Genomic DNA, 17115 nt, shown 5'->3' on the forward strand with positions numbered 1-17115 from the left:
CTGATTATGCTCCAACCACACTGATCTTCCTTCATGTCCTTAAATGAGCCAGTCTCTTGCCTGTCTTAGGGCCTTACACACGCTGTTCCCTCCATGGGAGCATTCTTCCCACTCTGCCTGACTAACTCCTACTCAGTATCAGTGGTTCCCCACTCCAGTTAGTCTTACGGATCTCAGTTCTTTTCCTTCATAGTGCCTTTTAGAATTTGTTTTTATAAGTGTCTCTGCTTGATCAGTGTCTCTGTTTTTACTAGATTATAAGTTTGTTGACGGTAGATGTCTGGTGTCCAGCATACTGCCAGGCATATAGAGGGTGGTCAGTACATATTTGCTAAATAAATAAATAAATAAATAAATAAATAAATAAACAAACAAACCAACCTCTTTGAGCCCTGGTTTTCTTGTTTATATATGGAATAATAAATTCCAACCTTGTAGAGTAGTTGACAGAATTGCTACATCCTAATAAGGTGGCTAAAGCAAAGAATGAATATGGGTGTGAAGAGATACATTGAGCTGGGAATGAGGGTAAATGAGAGCTGGATGGCTAAGTTCAGGCTCTGAAATAGGAGGTAGAAGGGAGTAGGAAGAAAGTGACCGTTGGCAAGGAGCTTGGGAAGGACCTCGAATGAAATGGGAAAAGTGGGGAGAAAAGTGGGATGCACAGGGAAGGCAGTTGGGAGGAGGGAATATTTGCAGAGTAGCCCATAGGCATGCCTGGGAAGACCTACTGTGAAGTATCTGTACTGGAAGGGATTATCTATCATTCATCTAACACTTGAAGGCTCTTCAGGGTCAGCTTCAACATCCTTAGTGATAGCTCATTCGTCCAGTGAGTAGTTACTTGTTGGTAGACCTTCTTGGTGGATGCTAAGAATGTAAAAAGAAAGAATAGGACATGATTCCTTAAGGATCCTGCAGTGAGGGTGAGGTGACCATGAAGCAAATATACAAATAGAATAATACAATAAAAATGATGGTAATGGCAGGCACAGGGTGCTGTGGAAGCATGCTGAAGAGGCTACTAATCTCCACTCTATGTTCCAAAGCTTCCTGAAGGAGGTGAGATTTCATCTCAAAGGACATATAGAAGTAGGTTAAATAGGATCCAGGTCATTAAGCATCATACTAAGGCAAACAGATTACAGAGAATCATCAAAGGTTTTTTATATAAAAGTATGATGTGATCAAATATGTATAATAAAAAGATTCCTTTGGCAGCACTGGAAAATAAGACAAGAGACAGATCAAGAATAAGTAATCCAGGAAAAAGCAAGCAAATCAATGAAGGCCTGATCCACTGGGAATGGGAAGAAAAGGACAGATTCAAAATATATTGACAAGGTCAAATTGATAGGAGTTGGTAAACAATTAGATGAGAAGGTTTGAGGAAGATGAAGTTGTCAAGGTTGACTCACAAATTTGTAGCTCGGATGACTGATTGGATAGTCAAATTATTTATTGAGATCTTGAATATAAGAGTGGAAACTTGTTGGGAAGGGAAGGTGATGAGTTTAGTTTTGTAAATTTTGAGATGGAGGTGCATTCAAAATAGTAACTGCTAAACTTAATTCACCTGATAGAATTCATTATTGAATCATTAACGGGTTTATAAGACATAATGTAGAATAGAAAACTCACCAATACTTTTGAAATGAATGCAGTTTGGAAACCATAAAACACTGCTTTTCATTTAAAATTTCTCTTAGGGGTGCCTGGGTCACTCAGTCAGTTGAGCATCCAGCTCTTGATTTTGGCTCAGGTCATGATCTCATGGTATGTGAGATTGAGCCCTGCACTGGGCTCCACTCTGAGCATGGAGCCTGCTTGAGATTCTCTCTCTCTCCCTCTCTCTCTTTCTGCCCCTCCCCACCTCTCTCTCTCTCAAAATAAATAAATAAACTTAAAAAAAAAGAAAAGAAAATTTCTTGATCTTAGACATTTGTGAGATAATTGGGGAAAAATGAACACAGATGGGTTTAAATGAAGTTAAGCATTTGTTTTTAATTTTGTTGGTTGTGGTGATAGTAGTGTATTATATTAAAAGAAAAGTTATTTTCTTAGAAATATTTCTTAGAAATATTTCCTGGTGACATGTAATGACAGAATTTGTTTAAGATACCCCGGGAGGTGAAAACAAAAAAGGATGTGGGACAGGAGAATAGATGAAACAAGGATGGAAGAGTTTTAGAAGGTTGAAAAGTATTGAAACTCATGAGAGTACATAGGGATTTATTAGATTCTTCTCTTTCATGTATGTTTGATATTTTTCACAGTAAAATTTATTTATTTATTTAAAAAGATTTTATTTATTTATTTATTTTTATTTTTAAAGTTTATTTTTAAGTTTATTAACTTATATTCCAGGCCTGCTCCATGCTATCAGCACAGAGCCCGATGTGGGGCTCAGTCCCATGAACTATGAGATCACGACCTGAGCTGAGATCAAGAGTCAGTCGCTTAACGGACTGAACCACCCAGGAGCCCCTCACAGTAAACAAACAAACAAACAAACAAACAAACAAACAAATAAACACAAATTCCCTTTAGTCATAGATCCAAAGGAAATCAGTTAGTGCAATATAAATATTTTTATTATTAATAAATCAACATTGAATCATATTAGCATATTTTGAATTTGTGGCAAGACTTGTGACAGGCCAGAGATCATCAAGTAGATGACATATATATCCGGCAGTTAGGAAAAACTGTGCATTAATACACAGATTTACCCAGGCAGTTAGGAAATGGTATCTATGCATTAATACATAGATTTAACCTCATGTTTATGCCTCAGATGATCTCAGGCAAGTGTCAGGGATGCCGTATATGGAAGATAGCTGTATTGAGGTGGTTTTTGGTTCATGATGACTCTCCCTTCTCTGGAAATAACTCTGATACATAGAGGTGATAGTGTGCTTGGCCACAGCTAATTGGATCTAGAGGTACACACTTAATACGAGCTGAGCCAGTCAGATTGTCTCTCCCAGCAATGTGAAACTTGAGAGATGGAGGCTGGAGGTCTTTAAAAGTGAGGCATATTAATGGCAGCTCAACCCTTGCTGCTAAGGCCCATGAAGCTCCCCTTCGTGAGGCTCGATTATCCACTCTTCTTTCGATTTCATGAGCTAGTTCAGTATCCTTCCAATAAATTGCCATTCTAAAAGTTAAGTTAGGGAAAGAGTGCCTGGGTGGCTCAGTGGATTGAGCATCCTACCCTTGGTTTCGGCTCAGGTCACCATCTCACGGTTCATGAGTTCAAGCCCTGTGTCCGTCTCTGCACTGATGGTGCAGAGCCTGCTTGGGATCCTCTCTCTCCCTCTCTCTCTGCCCTTCCCCTGCTCATGCTCTCTCTCTCAAAACAAACAAACAAACAAACAAACAAACAAACAAACTTAAAAGTTAAGTTAGGGGTGCCTGGGTGGCTCAGTTGGTTGAATGTCCAGCTCTTGATTTCAGCTCAGGTCATGATCTCAGGGTTTGTGAGATGAAGTCCTGCATGGGACTTTTGTGGAGAATACAGTTTGAGAACTGCTGTGGAGTTCAAGTGGAAATGTCCAAAAAGCTAAAAGTTAACTATATGGGTAGTATGGAACTCAGGCCAAGATCTGAGTTCAAGGGGTAAATTTGGGAGATATCAGAAAATAGGTGGCTACTAAAGCATGCCATCCAGGACAAATGTAATGTAAGAAGAGAAAAGGTTGAGGATAAAACTCCAGGGAACAGCAGGTCTTAAGAAAGGAGTCTACAAAGAAGATGGAGAAGAGGACGCCAGAGAAGTGGGAGGAAAAATTAGGAGAGAGTGCCATTCAGGATGCCAAAAAATAGACCATTTGAGGAAGGAGGGCATGGCCAGCAGTGTCAAATGTTACCAAGAATCCATTTGATTTAGCTACACAAAAATACTGGTGAACAATCCTTTGTTGAGGGTTACGGATTAAATGGCAAGTGTGAAAGTGGAAAGATGGTAACCCACACCTTTTTCAGGAAATTCCGCCTTGCCAGGAAAAATAAGTGGAGCAGTACTAGAAAGGGATGGGAGAGCTGTTAGAAAGCCATGGCCTGCTGGATTTACAGGTGCCATTATTTTCAGGGACATTCCTATCTAATGACCAAAAGAGACAGTGAGTTACTAGAATACAGAATTGGCTACCTTGCTCCTCTTACCCTTAATTACCACTTCTCAGACTAATTACATTAAGACCTGGGATGAGATCAAGAGTCAGACGCTTAACGGACTGAGCCACACAGGCACCCCTTCCCAGACTAATTAGAGACTCTCTTTGAAATATCTGTTATGGAACTTGTTGGAGAGTCCTGACAGGAAGAAGGATTGCATAGAGGGAAGGGTAGTTATAACTATTTGAACTTGGTACTATTTATACTGGGAGAGAAAGGAGTTAACCGCATCTCGCCAGAGTCTTGATGATGGGTGGTTATATTTCTGCTCATCCTGATCTTGTCCACACTGTAGTCTGTGGAGAACTTGGACCCTGTTGCTTCTTTCCTCCCACCCAGAGTAGTTGCAATGTCTGCTGTACCTGTTCCTAGCCCTCCCACCCAGTCTTCTTCCTCCTGTTTCCCCTCAAATCTCCTCCCAAACAATCTGTTGTATCTGGGCCACAATGTATTCATTAACCAATTGCCATCCCCAAGGGGGAATGGAGCTCTTTTTTGGTTTATTTTGAGGCTCCCCATCACAATTCTGACCACACACATAGAGCAGTGCTCAGAATACTGTGGTATGGAAGCAGAAGCCAGCCTGCCATATTTTACATGGCCCAAGATCTAAGAACAATTATTACATTTTTAAATGGTTGGGGGAGAAAAAGCAAAAGAAGAATCATGTCATGAAAATTATATGAAATTAAAATTTCCGTGTCTGTAGGCAAAAAGAAAGTTAAGAACAAAACTCCAGGGAACACCAGTGTTCAAAAAATGACTGGAACAAAGTGGTCCACGAAGGAGACTGAGAAGTAGATGCCCAGGAAGTGAGAGGAAAAGCTGGGAGGAAACAGGGAGCATAGCCATGCTGTTTCATTTACATGTTGCCTGTGGCTGTTTTCGTGCTGCAGCTGAGCACACGAGATGGAGATGAGTTGCCCACAAAGCCTAAAATATTTACTTTCTGGTCCTTTTTGGAAAAAGTTTGCAGACCCCTGGCTTAGACTCTACGTGGCTGTGTGCTACATGTCTCCCCCTATAGTCCTGGTGATGTTACAAACTTCCTTTCTGCTTCCCCAAGGGCCCGACTCTCCCATCACAGGAACTGCTGATGTGTTAGCCCGTAAAGAGTGGGACACTGGGAAAATGCCCTGGTTTTTGGAGTGTAACACAATGATTTCCAAACCCTATCCCAAGTCTGGCACTCCACCCTCCCCCACCACACACATTCACAAGTGTGCTCACGTACAATATATGTATTAGTGTTTCAGGATATCCAGGAGGTCATAATAGGGTTGTTCTTGATTTTGGCTATTATTGCTGCTGTTATTTATTTTTCAAAAGGGAGTATGGATTTTGAAAGTCTGAAAAATACTGATAGACCATACCCGCATAGATTAATTTCTAAGATTACTTAATTGCCACATTAAATCTTTCTTGCTGCCTCTTCCCCCACCCCTTCTGTCTTTCTCTCCTTTTCTTCTCTATTAGACTTCCAGCATATACAGTGACAGTTTCTTCCTCACCTCCCACTTACTTCTTAGCCCACCACAATCTGGAGTCAACTCCCACTGCAACACTGAAACTGCTCTCAATACATTTGTCAACTGTTTCATAATTACCAAATCTAAGGACACTTCAGTCCTTCCTTGACTTCTGGGTAGCATTTTATCATGCTGACCTTGTCCTTCTTCATGGAACACCTCTGCTTTTCTGAATCTGTTTCTTCCTTGCTCTCCTTTTTGCTTTCGTAGCTATCTGGACGCTGCTGGTGTCACTAGATTCCTACAAAGGAATCCATTTCAGCGTACTGGTTATTTTCTGGTGTCAGTGCCATGCCCTCCTATACTGTGTTCTGGACTTTTCAGCCTAGGCATCTGTAAGGTACATAATTCCCAAGGCATGTCCTAGCCAGTTGGCTTCCTGTTAGAGTCTCTCAATAGGAGGTACTGGTGGGAGATAAGAAGGCAAGAGAAACCAAGAAGCTTCCTGCTTTAGTTACTAACAGAGTGGCAGGTGCTGGTAGATATGGCAGCAGCAAAAATGGGTGATTCTGGACTCCAGCCTTAGAGGTAGAGAAAGTACCTTTTCAATGATCTGGCCTTGACAAAAATGGAACCTTTTCAGTAGATCTAGAACCAACTGTAATGGTGTCTGTGCCGGGGCAACAGCAGATGTAGACATGGATTCCATGTGAGGGGCAATAGTATCTTCTGATTTCTAGGTATTCCTCTTTTCTATGTGGGCCTCCAGACACACGCTTTTTTCTTTTGCACTTCTTGCCCTTTTAACATCTTTGGGACCAATTCTCTGTATTAAACTCCATCAGTATGAAATACCTAGAGTGGTTCCATGTTCCTGACTAGATCCTGGATGATAACTTGTAAGAGGGTGGGGTTGGAACCTATGCAGACTTATGTCCTTGTGTCACTTCCCGCTCCGTCTGCACAGCCTACTTGCATGATCTTATCCACTGCTTCTGCTTCAACATTTGTGCTGATGGCTCCAAAATCGAGGTTTTTTAGCCCATACCTGAGATCCATACTGATATACCTCACACCTCCTGTGTGGCTCTACCACTGGCATCTCAGATTCAACATGTACAACACTGAACTCAATCTTTTCTTTTTTAAAAATATTTTTAAATGTTTATTTATTTTGAGAGAGAGAGAGAGTGTGTGTGTGTGTGTATGCCAGCCTGCAGGGGAGGGTCAGAGAGAGAGGGAGAGAGAGAATCCTAAGCAGGCTTCCATGCTGTCACTGTGGAGCTGTCACTCGATCCCACCAACCATGAGATAGTGACCTAAGCTGAAGTCAAGAGTCAGACACTTAACCAACTGAGCCATCCAGCATTTCTGAAGTCATTCTCTTCTTCATCACATCTGCTTCTAAGGCATTCTTTTCTGTTTCACTGTAGGGCATCACTACACCCACCCAGACACCCAATCTAGAAACTGTTAGTGTTATCCTTGATCCTTCCATTTGGCTAATCAGTAGCCAAGCCCTTTAGATTCTACCTCCTAATTGTCCAATATTCTATTCCCTCTGTCTCCTTTGTTCATGATTTAATTCAGGCTCTTATCATTTCTCACCTAAATTATTGTTATATTGCTAAAAAAAAAAAGGTGGTGTGTGGGTGTGCAACTTTTTATTTTGATTTACTATACTATATAGACTCTGACCAGCAGTTTTGCCTCAATTTTTTCCCAAGCTCCAGTCCATCTTTTGAAATGTCAGACCAATTTTTCTAAAAGTTAAAATAATTGTGTCACTTCTCAGTTTTAATATCTCTGAAAGCCAGACCCTCTTTGTGGTCTCACATGGCTTGTGTGATCTGACCCTTGCTTGAATTTCTAGCTCATCTTGACACTCCCCCACACCCCACTACCAAACAGGGACACAATGACTAGCCTCTACAGCACTCACATCCAACCAAAGGAAGGAGCTCTGAATGCCTTTGACCTCCACAGACTTGCCTACCCCTTGCCCTGGAATGCTTTTCTCTTCCCTCATGTTCTGCTGGTCAAATTGTCTTTCCTTTAAGATTCTTAGAAGGTCTTGATTATGTTCTATGTATTCCTCCATCCTCAAAAAGTTACTACTTTCAAAACACTTGGCCCATTCTTGATCCTACCACTAGACTTTAAGCTCTTTGAAGGCAGAAATACCCTTTATTTATCTTTGTATTTTTAGCACTGGGCCTAATACCAGCATTTATTAAATTTTTCATGTATTTCTCTTTTTAAAAAATGTTTATTTATTTGTGTGTGTGTGACGGGGGGGTGGAGAGACACTGGTGAGGGAGGGGCAGAGAGACAGGGAGAATGAGAATCCCAAGCAGGCTCCATGCTCAGTGCTGAGTGCTACAGGGGACTAGATCTCACCACCATGAGCTTGTGACCCGAGCTGAAATCAAGAGCCAAGTGCTCAACTGACAGAATGAATTAGAGCTAATGCCCGAAGAATACCTCTCTGAGAAAAAGGAGGGAAGGCTGGAGGGAGGAGGAGGTGGGGTCTGAAGAGCCCTGGGGGTTTGCTTGAGAGAAGAGGAGCTTCTCCACCACAGCATTCTGCCAGGAGGTGGTGCTTCTCTGAAGAGCCCATTGCTTAGGTTTCTTGGCTGATAGCTTGATGCTAAAGAGGGATCCCCAGCAGGAGGCAGACATTCCTCCATTGTCCTCAGTCCAGTTACACACCCCACTCTGCCCTGGTGAAAACACCAAGTCTTCAGGAGGTTGCTGGAACCACGTCTCTCTCCAGCAACTGATGATGTTAAACCCTACGCTTCTGTGATTGGTTTGGCCAAATGACAAGGGCAACTGTGGAAGTAGCTGGCGGAACATGATCTGGGGAAGGAGTCTGGGACCTGGGTCATCTGGTTGGTAGCTCGTAGCACACTGTGTGGTGTGAAGATATGGATCATGAGCAGAGGCAGGGAGCTGCACTGCTAAGGTTTTTACACCTCCTGTGGCTGCTGCCCCACTCCTGGACTGCCCCTGAAGGTATGACAGTACCTCTCATTTACTTCAGTCCTGACGGGTTAGAGCCTAGGGAGCCACCCAGAGCATTTGAAGTCTTCTTTGCAATTGAAGCCCTGTGCTTTGTAAGTGGTGGGAAGTATTATGGAGTAATGGAAATGATCACAGAGTTGGGAAAGAGATCAACTGTGGATGGATGGATGGCAAACAATGTCAGGTGCTTTATATATTTCCACTTAAGACAATGTCTTGAAGCAGAGATTACAATATCCATTTTACAGGTGAAAAAAAATGAGACTCAGAGAGTTTAAGTAACTTGTTCAAATTCACACACTTGGAAAGTGGCAGAGCTGGGATTTGATTACTCACTGTTCTATTTAGGCATCTACTCTGCATTCTGTCATCAACTCACACTGTGATTATTGAAATTTTCTTAACTTTATTCATCCTTAGTTTCCTTCTCTGTAAAGGATGGGGCAGAATGGAAGAATAATCTGGAAGTTCCCTCTTACTCTAAATGTCTTTTATTCTAGGTATTAGGTACTGGGTAGAAAGTTTCCTGCTAGTGTGTGTGTGTGTGTGTGTGTGTGTGTGTGTGTGTGTGTGTCTAGGAATTCTAGCCGGGGGCCTCCAAGAACAGGGATTATTTTTTGGAGCTCTCCAGTCCTCCAGTTCTGTCACACTGCAGGGGCTGGAGGGTTGAGGGAGGGGTGAGGACGTTTTCAGAGAGGTTTTGTGCTGATGAAGTGGCTGAAGAGAAGTCTGGAGATTGGTTTTTCGGTTTACCATGTTATCTGGGGGTAGGATGGGGCAGTGTCATCTGTGGCTTGGGGAGGCCATGACCATTCCTTTACCCTCCCCTCGAAGACTAGAGAACCCGTCCAGGCCCTTTACAAGTAAATATTGGTGGCTTTCTGTGAATTAGACGAAGGCATCTTTTTTGAGAGGATGCATGCCTGTGCCAGGATGCATGGCTTGGTGACCAGAGTGCAGGCTAGATTTCAGCTTCCAATTACTTCCTTGGCCAGATGCCTCTGTGCAGTACACAAACACACAACTAACACTGTGACTCTGAATCTGTCATTTAATTAAAAAATTTTTTAAAAATGCTTATTTATTTTTAATAGTGTGAGTGGGGGAGGGCAGAGAGAGAGGGAGACACAGCATTGGAAGCAGGCTCTGAGCGGTCAGCACAGAGCCCGACGTGGGGCTCAAACCCACAAACCATAAGATCATGACCTGAGCTGAAGTTGGAGGCTTAACCAACTGAGCCCCCAGGTGCTCCAAATGAATCTGTCACTTTAGAAAATACACCTATTTTATTTTTTACAACTTTAGACAGTTGTCGTTTTTATGGGCAAGGGAAGTTTTGGAGAGGTCCTGTAATTTCTTCTTTACCCCCATTGGGAGGGAGAGCCTTAATAAGAGACACAAGAAGGGGTTATACCCCAACCCTACCTCCTCCACCTAAGGCTTGCCTTGCTGTTTTCTAAGCTAAAGAGGAGGAGGAGACGCTCACCTCCCTGACTTTCTCTGTCTCCTTTGCAGCTCCTACCCCAGTGTGGCAGGATGAACTGCAAAACCACACGTTCCTGCATACGATGTACTGCCAGGACTGGAGTCCCAACATTGGACTCTCTGAAACCTATGATGGAGACCAGCTTTTCTCCTTCGACTTTTCCCAGAATACCCGAGTGCCTCGCCTGCCTGAATTTGCTGACTGGGCTCAGAAGCTTGGAGATACTTCTGCCATTTTCTTTGACAAAGCATTCTGCCAGGCTATGATCCAGGAAATAGGGCCAAAACTTGAAGGGACAATCCCTGTGTCTAGAGGTCAGGGGTGTCTCTGGGGGTGGGGGTAGGGGCTGCATTCTTAACCTCCTCAACATGTACAGTGAATTATTCCCTTTCACACCAGTTTGCCTATCCAATGCCTTCTGGATCTCCCCTTACCAACTATAGTCTGTACTCTGTTTTTGTTTTGGGGCAAAGGCATGTGCCTAGGACATAGTAGGGGGTCAAAACTATTGAACTTGATGAATGCAAGAGGGACCAATTGATGCTGAATATTAGAGCTTGTATTGCTATGCTCAGTAGGATGGAAGGGAAGAAAGAAAGTATCTGATGATGTGCCTGTGTTTCAACAAGAAGACAGCATGTGATTAGAAGCCTGTGTGAGGTCTAGACAGGAAGTGCCGCAGGAAATCAGGGTGGAGGGTCCCAGGTTGGCCTGGGTCTGGCTCTGCCTCTAAGTTCAGGTCTGGGTCTTACCTGGAAGAAGACCTCCTTCAGAGCCCCATCTCCTCCCTCACCTTTTCCCCCAAAGCCCGTCCCCTACTCTGTCTCTGCCCTCCCCTCTGTATGCCACTTCCCTTCCAAACTCAGGGGTACCATCTAAACTAGTTACTTCCTTCCCTCACACCTCAATCCTCCCACCAGGGTTACCTGTTGTTGAGGTGTTCACGCTGAAGCCCCTGGAGTTTGGAAAGCCCAACACGCTGGTCTGTTTTGTCAGTAATCTCTTCCCACCCACGTTGACGGTGAACTGGCAGCATCATTTGGACCCTGTGGAAGGAGTCAGGCCCACTTTTGTGTCAGCTGTGGATGGACTCAGCTTCCAGGCCTTTTCTTACTTAAACTTCACACCAGTACCCTCTGACCTTTACTCCTGCATGGTAACTCATGAGATTGACAGCTACAACGCAATTGCCTTTTGGGGTGAGAAACTTCTTCCTGGCAGCCTGGTTCCTTTTGGGGGCAAAAAATGATGGACCCGTGGGAGGGCCTTCTTTCTCCACTTGGATCTTGTTTAAATCCATTCTCACTCTGAGCAACCTCATCTTTTCATGCCTCGGTTCCTCCTTTTTCACCCCAGACGCCCAAGTAATTCCCCTGGGTGGGGGCCTCACCAATCAAGTCTCCAGGCTGACACACTCCCCTTTTCCCCTAGTGCCCCATAATGCGCTGCCCTCTGATCTTCTGGAGAATGTGCTGTGTGGTGTGGCCTTTGGCCTGGGTGTGCTGGGCATCATTGTTGGCTTAGTCCTCATCATCTACTTCCGAAAGCCTTGCTCAGGTGGTACATCAGGGCATCTGGAGTGGGTGGGAGAGCCATGGGAGCCGCATACAGTGCTCTTGTGGGGACATGCCAGAGTCATCTTGTGGTTGGGTGGAGAGGCCTGTATCCGGCACCACGGACATGGGTCCCAGTTACACGCACACACACACACAGTTACAAGTCACAGGCATGACTGAGTGGGAGAGGGGTGATATGGAGAGTTGTAGGAGGGGTGCTTGGAGATGACTTGGGGCCAAAGAGAGATCAACTTCTGTGGGATATGTGGAAGGCAGGGAGGGGCTTTGGGGAAAGGGGGGGGTCCCCTGATGGCTTTCCTCCATCCTTCTCTCTCCTCAGATTGATTCTTCCTGACCAGAGTCTGGTGCCAACAGTGTCAACCATGCATGCGGGGGAAGCTCAGGCTTCCCACATCCTGCCCAGGATCTCTCCTCCTCAGAGCAGAAGTCCCTGGGATGTCCCTGAGGGACATGTGGACATGTACAGGTTTCTCAGCTGGAAGCTCTGCTGTCCTGGGACTTGCACCCAGGGGAACCCAGAGTGGCTTTCCTGTCACGGCCACATTCCTTCCCACTTCAGGGCAATAAATCTTATTTCTTAATACTGAGTGGGTTGTCATTTCAAATTCAACATGCCTTAATGTAAACACAGCTTGCCCTCATTAGGGAGGGGAATGGGAAAACCCCTAACTCCTCAGCCAACTCCTGTTCCCCGGTCTCAGCACCGTACGATGGCTTTTACTTCTATCAGTTTGTGCGAAATGTGTGACAAATGAAGGCAGAGCTACTTTCTGATAATCTGCTCACAAAATAGTGGAGAAAGCTGACTGCGGATTTTTTTCTTTTTCATTTCACTGTTTATGAAAATGCTTATGGCTAGTATTGGCTGTCTTGAGAAATATGTAACTCCCTTCAACCTTCACCATAGCTGGGAAAACAGGAGCTCAGGAGTGGGAAAAATCAGCTTTTAAATGCTATTCTAACTTAGTCGTGTCAGTTCTGTGAAAACAGTATATTCAGGCTCCTGAAGTGAAGCATGAACAGCTAGCTTGGAAGGGCCCGCAACTCATGTGTCCCTCCAACGATTGTTCTTTGGCCTGAGTGGATCATCCGAGGAGAACTGTGGTAGTGCTGCCCTGAGCAGGTAGTGGGGGCGAGACTACTGGTGGTAAATTCCTTTGCATATGCTTTCTTACTGTCATAAGACTTTGCATCTTGCTTTCCTTAGAGTCTGGGAGTTGCTTTGGAGGAGGGGGTGGCATGAAAGTCAAGAGTGAAATTACTTTGGTATTGGTGAGAGAGTCTCTTCTTCACATTGTACCAGCATCTAATCTAGGGGAAAATATCCAATTCCCAGGAGTTGGCACCTCCTCTAAATCATCTCGTTTCTTTCTTTTCTTTTTTCCTTTTTTTAAAACATTTATTTATTTATTTTGAGAGAGTGTGTGTATGAGCAGGGGAGGGGCAGGGAGAGAGGGAGAGAGAGAATCTCAAGCAGGCTCAGTGCTGTCAGTGCAGAGCTTGACAAGGGGCTCGAAATCACAAACCGTGAGATCATGACCTGAGCTGAAATCAAGAGTTGGACGCTTAACTGTGACTGAGCCACCCAGGCGTCCCTAAACCATCTCATTTCTTTAAAAAATTTTTTAAAATGTTTATTTTATTTTTGAGAGAGAGAGAGAGAGAGAGAGAGAGAGAGAGAGAGAGAGAGAGAGAAACAGAGTGAGCAGAGGAGAGGCAGAGAGAGAGAGAGGGAGACACAGAATCTTAAGCAGGCTCCAAGCTCCCAGCACAGAGACCTACGTGGGGCTCAAACCCATGAACCATGAGATTGTGACCTGAGCCGGAGTCAGATGCTCAACCAACTGAGCCACCCAGGTGCCCCTAAACCATCTCATTTCTTTTTTTTTTTAAGTTTTTTTTTTAACGTTTATTTATTTTTGAGACAGAGAGAGACAGAGCATGAACGGGGGAGGGTCAGAGAGAGACAGAGCATGAACGGGGGAGGGTCAGAGAGAGGGAGACACAGAATCTGAAACAGGCTCCAGGCTCTGAGCTGTCAGCACAGAGCCCAACGCGGGGCTCAAACTCACGGACCGCGAGATCATGACCTGAGCCGAAGTCGGCCGCTTAACCGACTGAGCCACCCAGGCGCCCCTAAACCATCTCATTTCTAACAGCAGCATGCTTTCTGCTCAAGGGTATGCTCTCAGGAATCAGACTGCTGGGGATTCATTTGCGATTGTCAAAATTTTAGCTGTGGGCCCTTGGGTAGATTACTTAACCTTTCTGTGCCCTGATATTATTTTCTGTAAAAGGGTAATGAAAACAATGGTGTCCACCTTAACTGTGTTGTGAAATTAATATCTGTAGAATGCAGTGTTTAGCACGTGGAAAAGTTACTCAATAATTGAGCAAGGATTTCCACAGGGGAACTCTGCAGCATCATTGACTTCTTTCTTTTTTCTGGAACTGACAGCCAAGTATTGTATTTTCTCCCTTTGAGATATTTCCCTTTTTCTTTTTCTTTTCTCTTCACCATTCTACATCTGTCTCTTATTACTTTGCAGTTCTTCCTGGTTTCTACTTTCCAACTATCCAGAAGTTTCTTGCCAGTCAAGTCTTCAAACTGCTTTCATTATGCTGTGTGACCTTAGACAAGTCACCTCCCCTCTCCGGACCTCAAATTCCTCATCTGTGAAGTGATGGGCTCGTGTTAGATGCTGTCTGATCAAACATTTTATGATACTGTCACTTGCAATCCTCGAGAAGCATTGAAGAGCCTCTCAGGTGTCCCCTTCCCAGCAGTAATCCTGTCCAGTTTCATGGCTCTTTCTTGACAGTATCATGTCACCTTAGGGCACTTGTCCAGGCTTTTCCTCTCACCGGAATACCTTCTTCATTCTGCTTCCTTGTTCCCATTTTAACCAACGCTATGGATCCAATTCCATGTTCACTCCTTCTGTGAACCTATCCCTAATCCTGCAGGCTTTTTGTTTTGTTTTGTTTTAAAGTTTATTTACTAATCTCCACACCCAGCGTGAGTCTTGAACTCAAGACCCCGGGATCAAGCTTCCGTCTCAGTCACATGCTCTTCCCACTGTGCCAGCCTGGCAACCCTCCTCCACCCTTAGTTGATCTTCACTGAGCTTCTCTAAAACTTAACACACTTCACCACAGACTTTGCTCTCAAGGATACGCTGCCTCGTTTCATACGTTAATTTTTTTCACCCAACTAGTTTGTAATTTATATAATTCAGGGATTATAAACAGTTTATCCTTCCATCAATGTAGCAAGGTGGTTCTCATTTTCCTTTATCATCACTAACACTTGAAATTACGAGACTTTCAAATGTTGGCGATAGGGTGGATGTAAAGTGGTATTCCTTTTAATTTGCCTTTCTCATGTTACTACTGAAGTTGGTCATCTTTTCATAGGTTTCTCTCTGTGAATTGCTGATTCATATCTTTTGTCTATTTTTAAAATTGCATTGTCTTCTTGTGAATTTGTGGGGATTTCTTATATAGTCTATGTAATAATTTTACGTCAGTATGAATATTGCAATGCCTTCTTCTAGTTTGCTGCTCTTCAGTTAAGTTCGTATATATTCTTTCCTTGAATAGAATTATTTAATTTTGAGTCAGAACCCTCATGGTTTGTGTTTTGTGATCTTAAGAAATTCTTTCCAACCCCAAGGCAGTAAAGTTACAATTTTCACTGGAATATAAAGTGATAAAATGATACTCAGTTTTCTTGATTGGAATATTTTAGAAGTTTTTTGACCAATTTCAATATATAAAGTTTGAGGGATATAAAAGTTATAGGGACATAGTCAAATGTCTGCTAGCTACCTTTATTTAGTTACTAACTCACAAAATTAAAATAACATGTTTTATAGCATGATATATTAATGTAGGGATATTACTGTTTCCATTCACATTTTATTTATTTATTTATTTATTTATTTATTTATTTATTTATTTATTTAAATTTACATCCAAGTTGGTTAGCACATAGTGCAACAATGACTTCAGGAGTAGATTCCTTAATGCCCCTTACCCATTTAGCCCATCCCCCCTCCCACAACCCCTCCAGTAACCCTCTGTTTGTTTTCCACATTTAAGAGTCTCTTCTGTTTTGTCCCCCTCCCTGTTTTTATATTATTTTTGCTTCCCTTCCCTTATGTTCATCTGTTTTGTCTCTTAAAGTCCTCATATGAGTGAAGTCATATGATATTTGTCTTTCTCTGACTAATTTCTTTGTTTTTAAATTATTTTTTTTAACGTTTATTTATTTTTTTATTTTTGAGACAGAGAGAGACAGAGCATGCATGGGGGAGGGTCAGAGAGAGAGGGAGACACAGAATCCGGAACAGACTCCAGGCTCTGAGCGGTCAGCACAGTCGGGCTCGAAATCATGGACCTTGAGATCATGACCTGAGCCGAAGTCGGATGCCCAGGCGCCCCTCTGACTGACTAGTTTCACTTAGCATAATACTCTCTAGGTCCATCCACGTAGTTGCAAATGGCAAGATTTCATTCTTTTTGATTGTCGAGTAATACTCCATTGTATATACATACCACATCATCTTTATCCATTCATCCATCGATGGACATTTGGGCTCTTTCCATACTTTGGCTATTGTTGATAGTGCTGCTGTAAACTTTGAGGTGCATGTGCCCCTTCGAAACAGCATACCTGTATCCCTTGGATAAATACCTAGTAGTGCAATTGCTGGGTCATAGGGTAGTTCTATTTTTAATTTTTTAGGGACCTCTGTACTGTTTTCCAGAGTGGCTGCACCAGTTTGCATTCCCACCAGCAGTGCAAAAGTGATCCTCTCTTTCTGCATCCTCGCCAACATCTGTTGTTGCCTGAGTTGTTAATGTTTCTGACAGGTGTGAGGTGGTATCTCAATGTGGTTTTGATTTGTATTTCCTTGATGATGAGTGATGTTGAGCATTTTTTCATGTGTCGGTTGGCCATCTGGATGTCTTCTTTGGAGAAGTGTTTATTCATGTTTTTTGCACATTTCTTCACTGGATTATTTGTGTTTTGGGTGTTGAGTTTGATAAGTTCTTTATACATTTTGGATACTAACCCTTTATCTAATGTGTCATTTGCAAATATCTTCTCCCATTCTGTCGGTTGCCTTTTAGTTTTGCTGATTGTTTCCTTCACTGTGCAGAAGCTTTTTATTTTGATGAGGTCCCGGTAGTTCATTTTTGCTTTTGTTTCCCTTACCTCCAGAGATGTGTTGAGTAGAAAGTTGCTGCAGCCATCATTAACATTTTATGAAACAATTTTAAATTTATTTTTAATGTATTTTTTGATTATGTGAATGATTTCCAAATTCTTTTGTTTATTTTAAAAAATGATCTATTTAAACTAAAATAG

General features: G+C 43.1%; 1 protein-coding gene across 1 annotated transcript; it reads left to right on the forward strand.

Moving 5' to 3' along the window:
- Positions 1–8497: 8497 nt before the first annotated feature.
- LOC106976121 (HLA class II histocompatibility antigen, DM alpha chain) lies at positions 8498–12325 on the forward strand. The gene is made up of 5 exons (XM_015073527.3): positions 8498–8666; positions 10191–10475; positions 11082–11360; positions 11593–11721; positions 12058–12325. Exons 1-5 carry the CDS (start codon positions 8579–8581, stop codon positions 12060–12062), a joined length of 786 nt encoding a protein of 261 aa, XP_014929013.3. The 5' UTR covers positions 8498–8578; the 3' UTR covers positions 12063–12325.
- Positions 12326–17115: the final 4790 nt, after the last annotated feature.

The sequence above is a fragment of the Acinonyx jubatus genome, chromosome B2, assembly GCF_027475565.1.
Source record: "Acinonyx jubatus isolate Ajub_Pintada_27869175 chromosome B2, VMU_Ajub_asm_v1.0, whole genome shotgun sequence".
NCBI classification, from domain to species: domain Eukaryota; kingdom Metazoa; phylum Chordata; class Mammalia; order Carnivora; family Felidae; genus Acinonyx; species Acinonyx jubatus.

Bases quoted from the DNA above. Each gene is read 5' to 3' on its own strand.
- LOC106976121 (XM_015073527.3), top strand. From the start codon at position 8,579: ATGGATCATGAGCAGAGGCAGGGAGCTGCACTGCTAAGGTTTTTACAC. The intron at 10,476-11,081 runs GTCAGGGGTGTC...TCCTCCCACCAG, and splicing joins GACAATCCCTGTGTCTAGAG to GGTTACCTGTTGTTGAGGTG. The intron at 11,361-11,592 runs GTGAGAAACTTC...CTTTTCCCCTAG, and splicing joins CAACGCAATTGCCTTTTGGG to TGCCCCATAATGCGCTGCCC.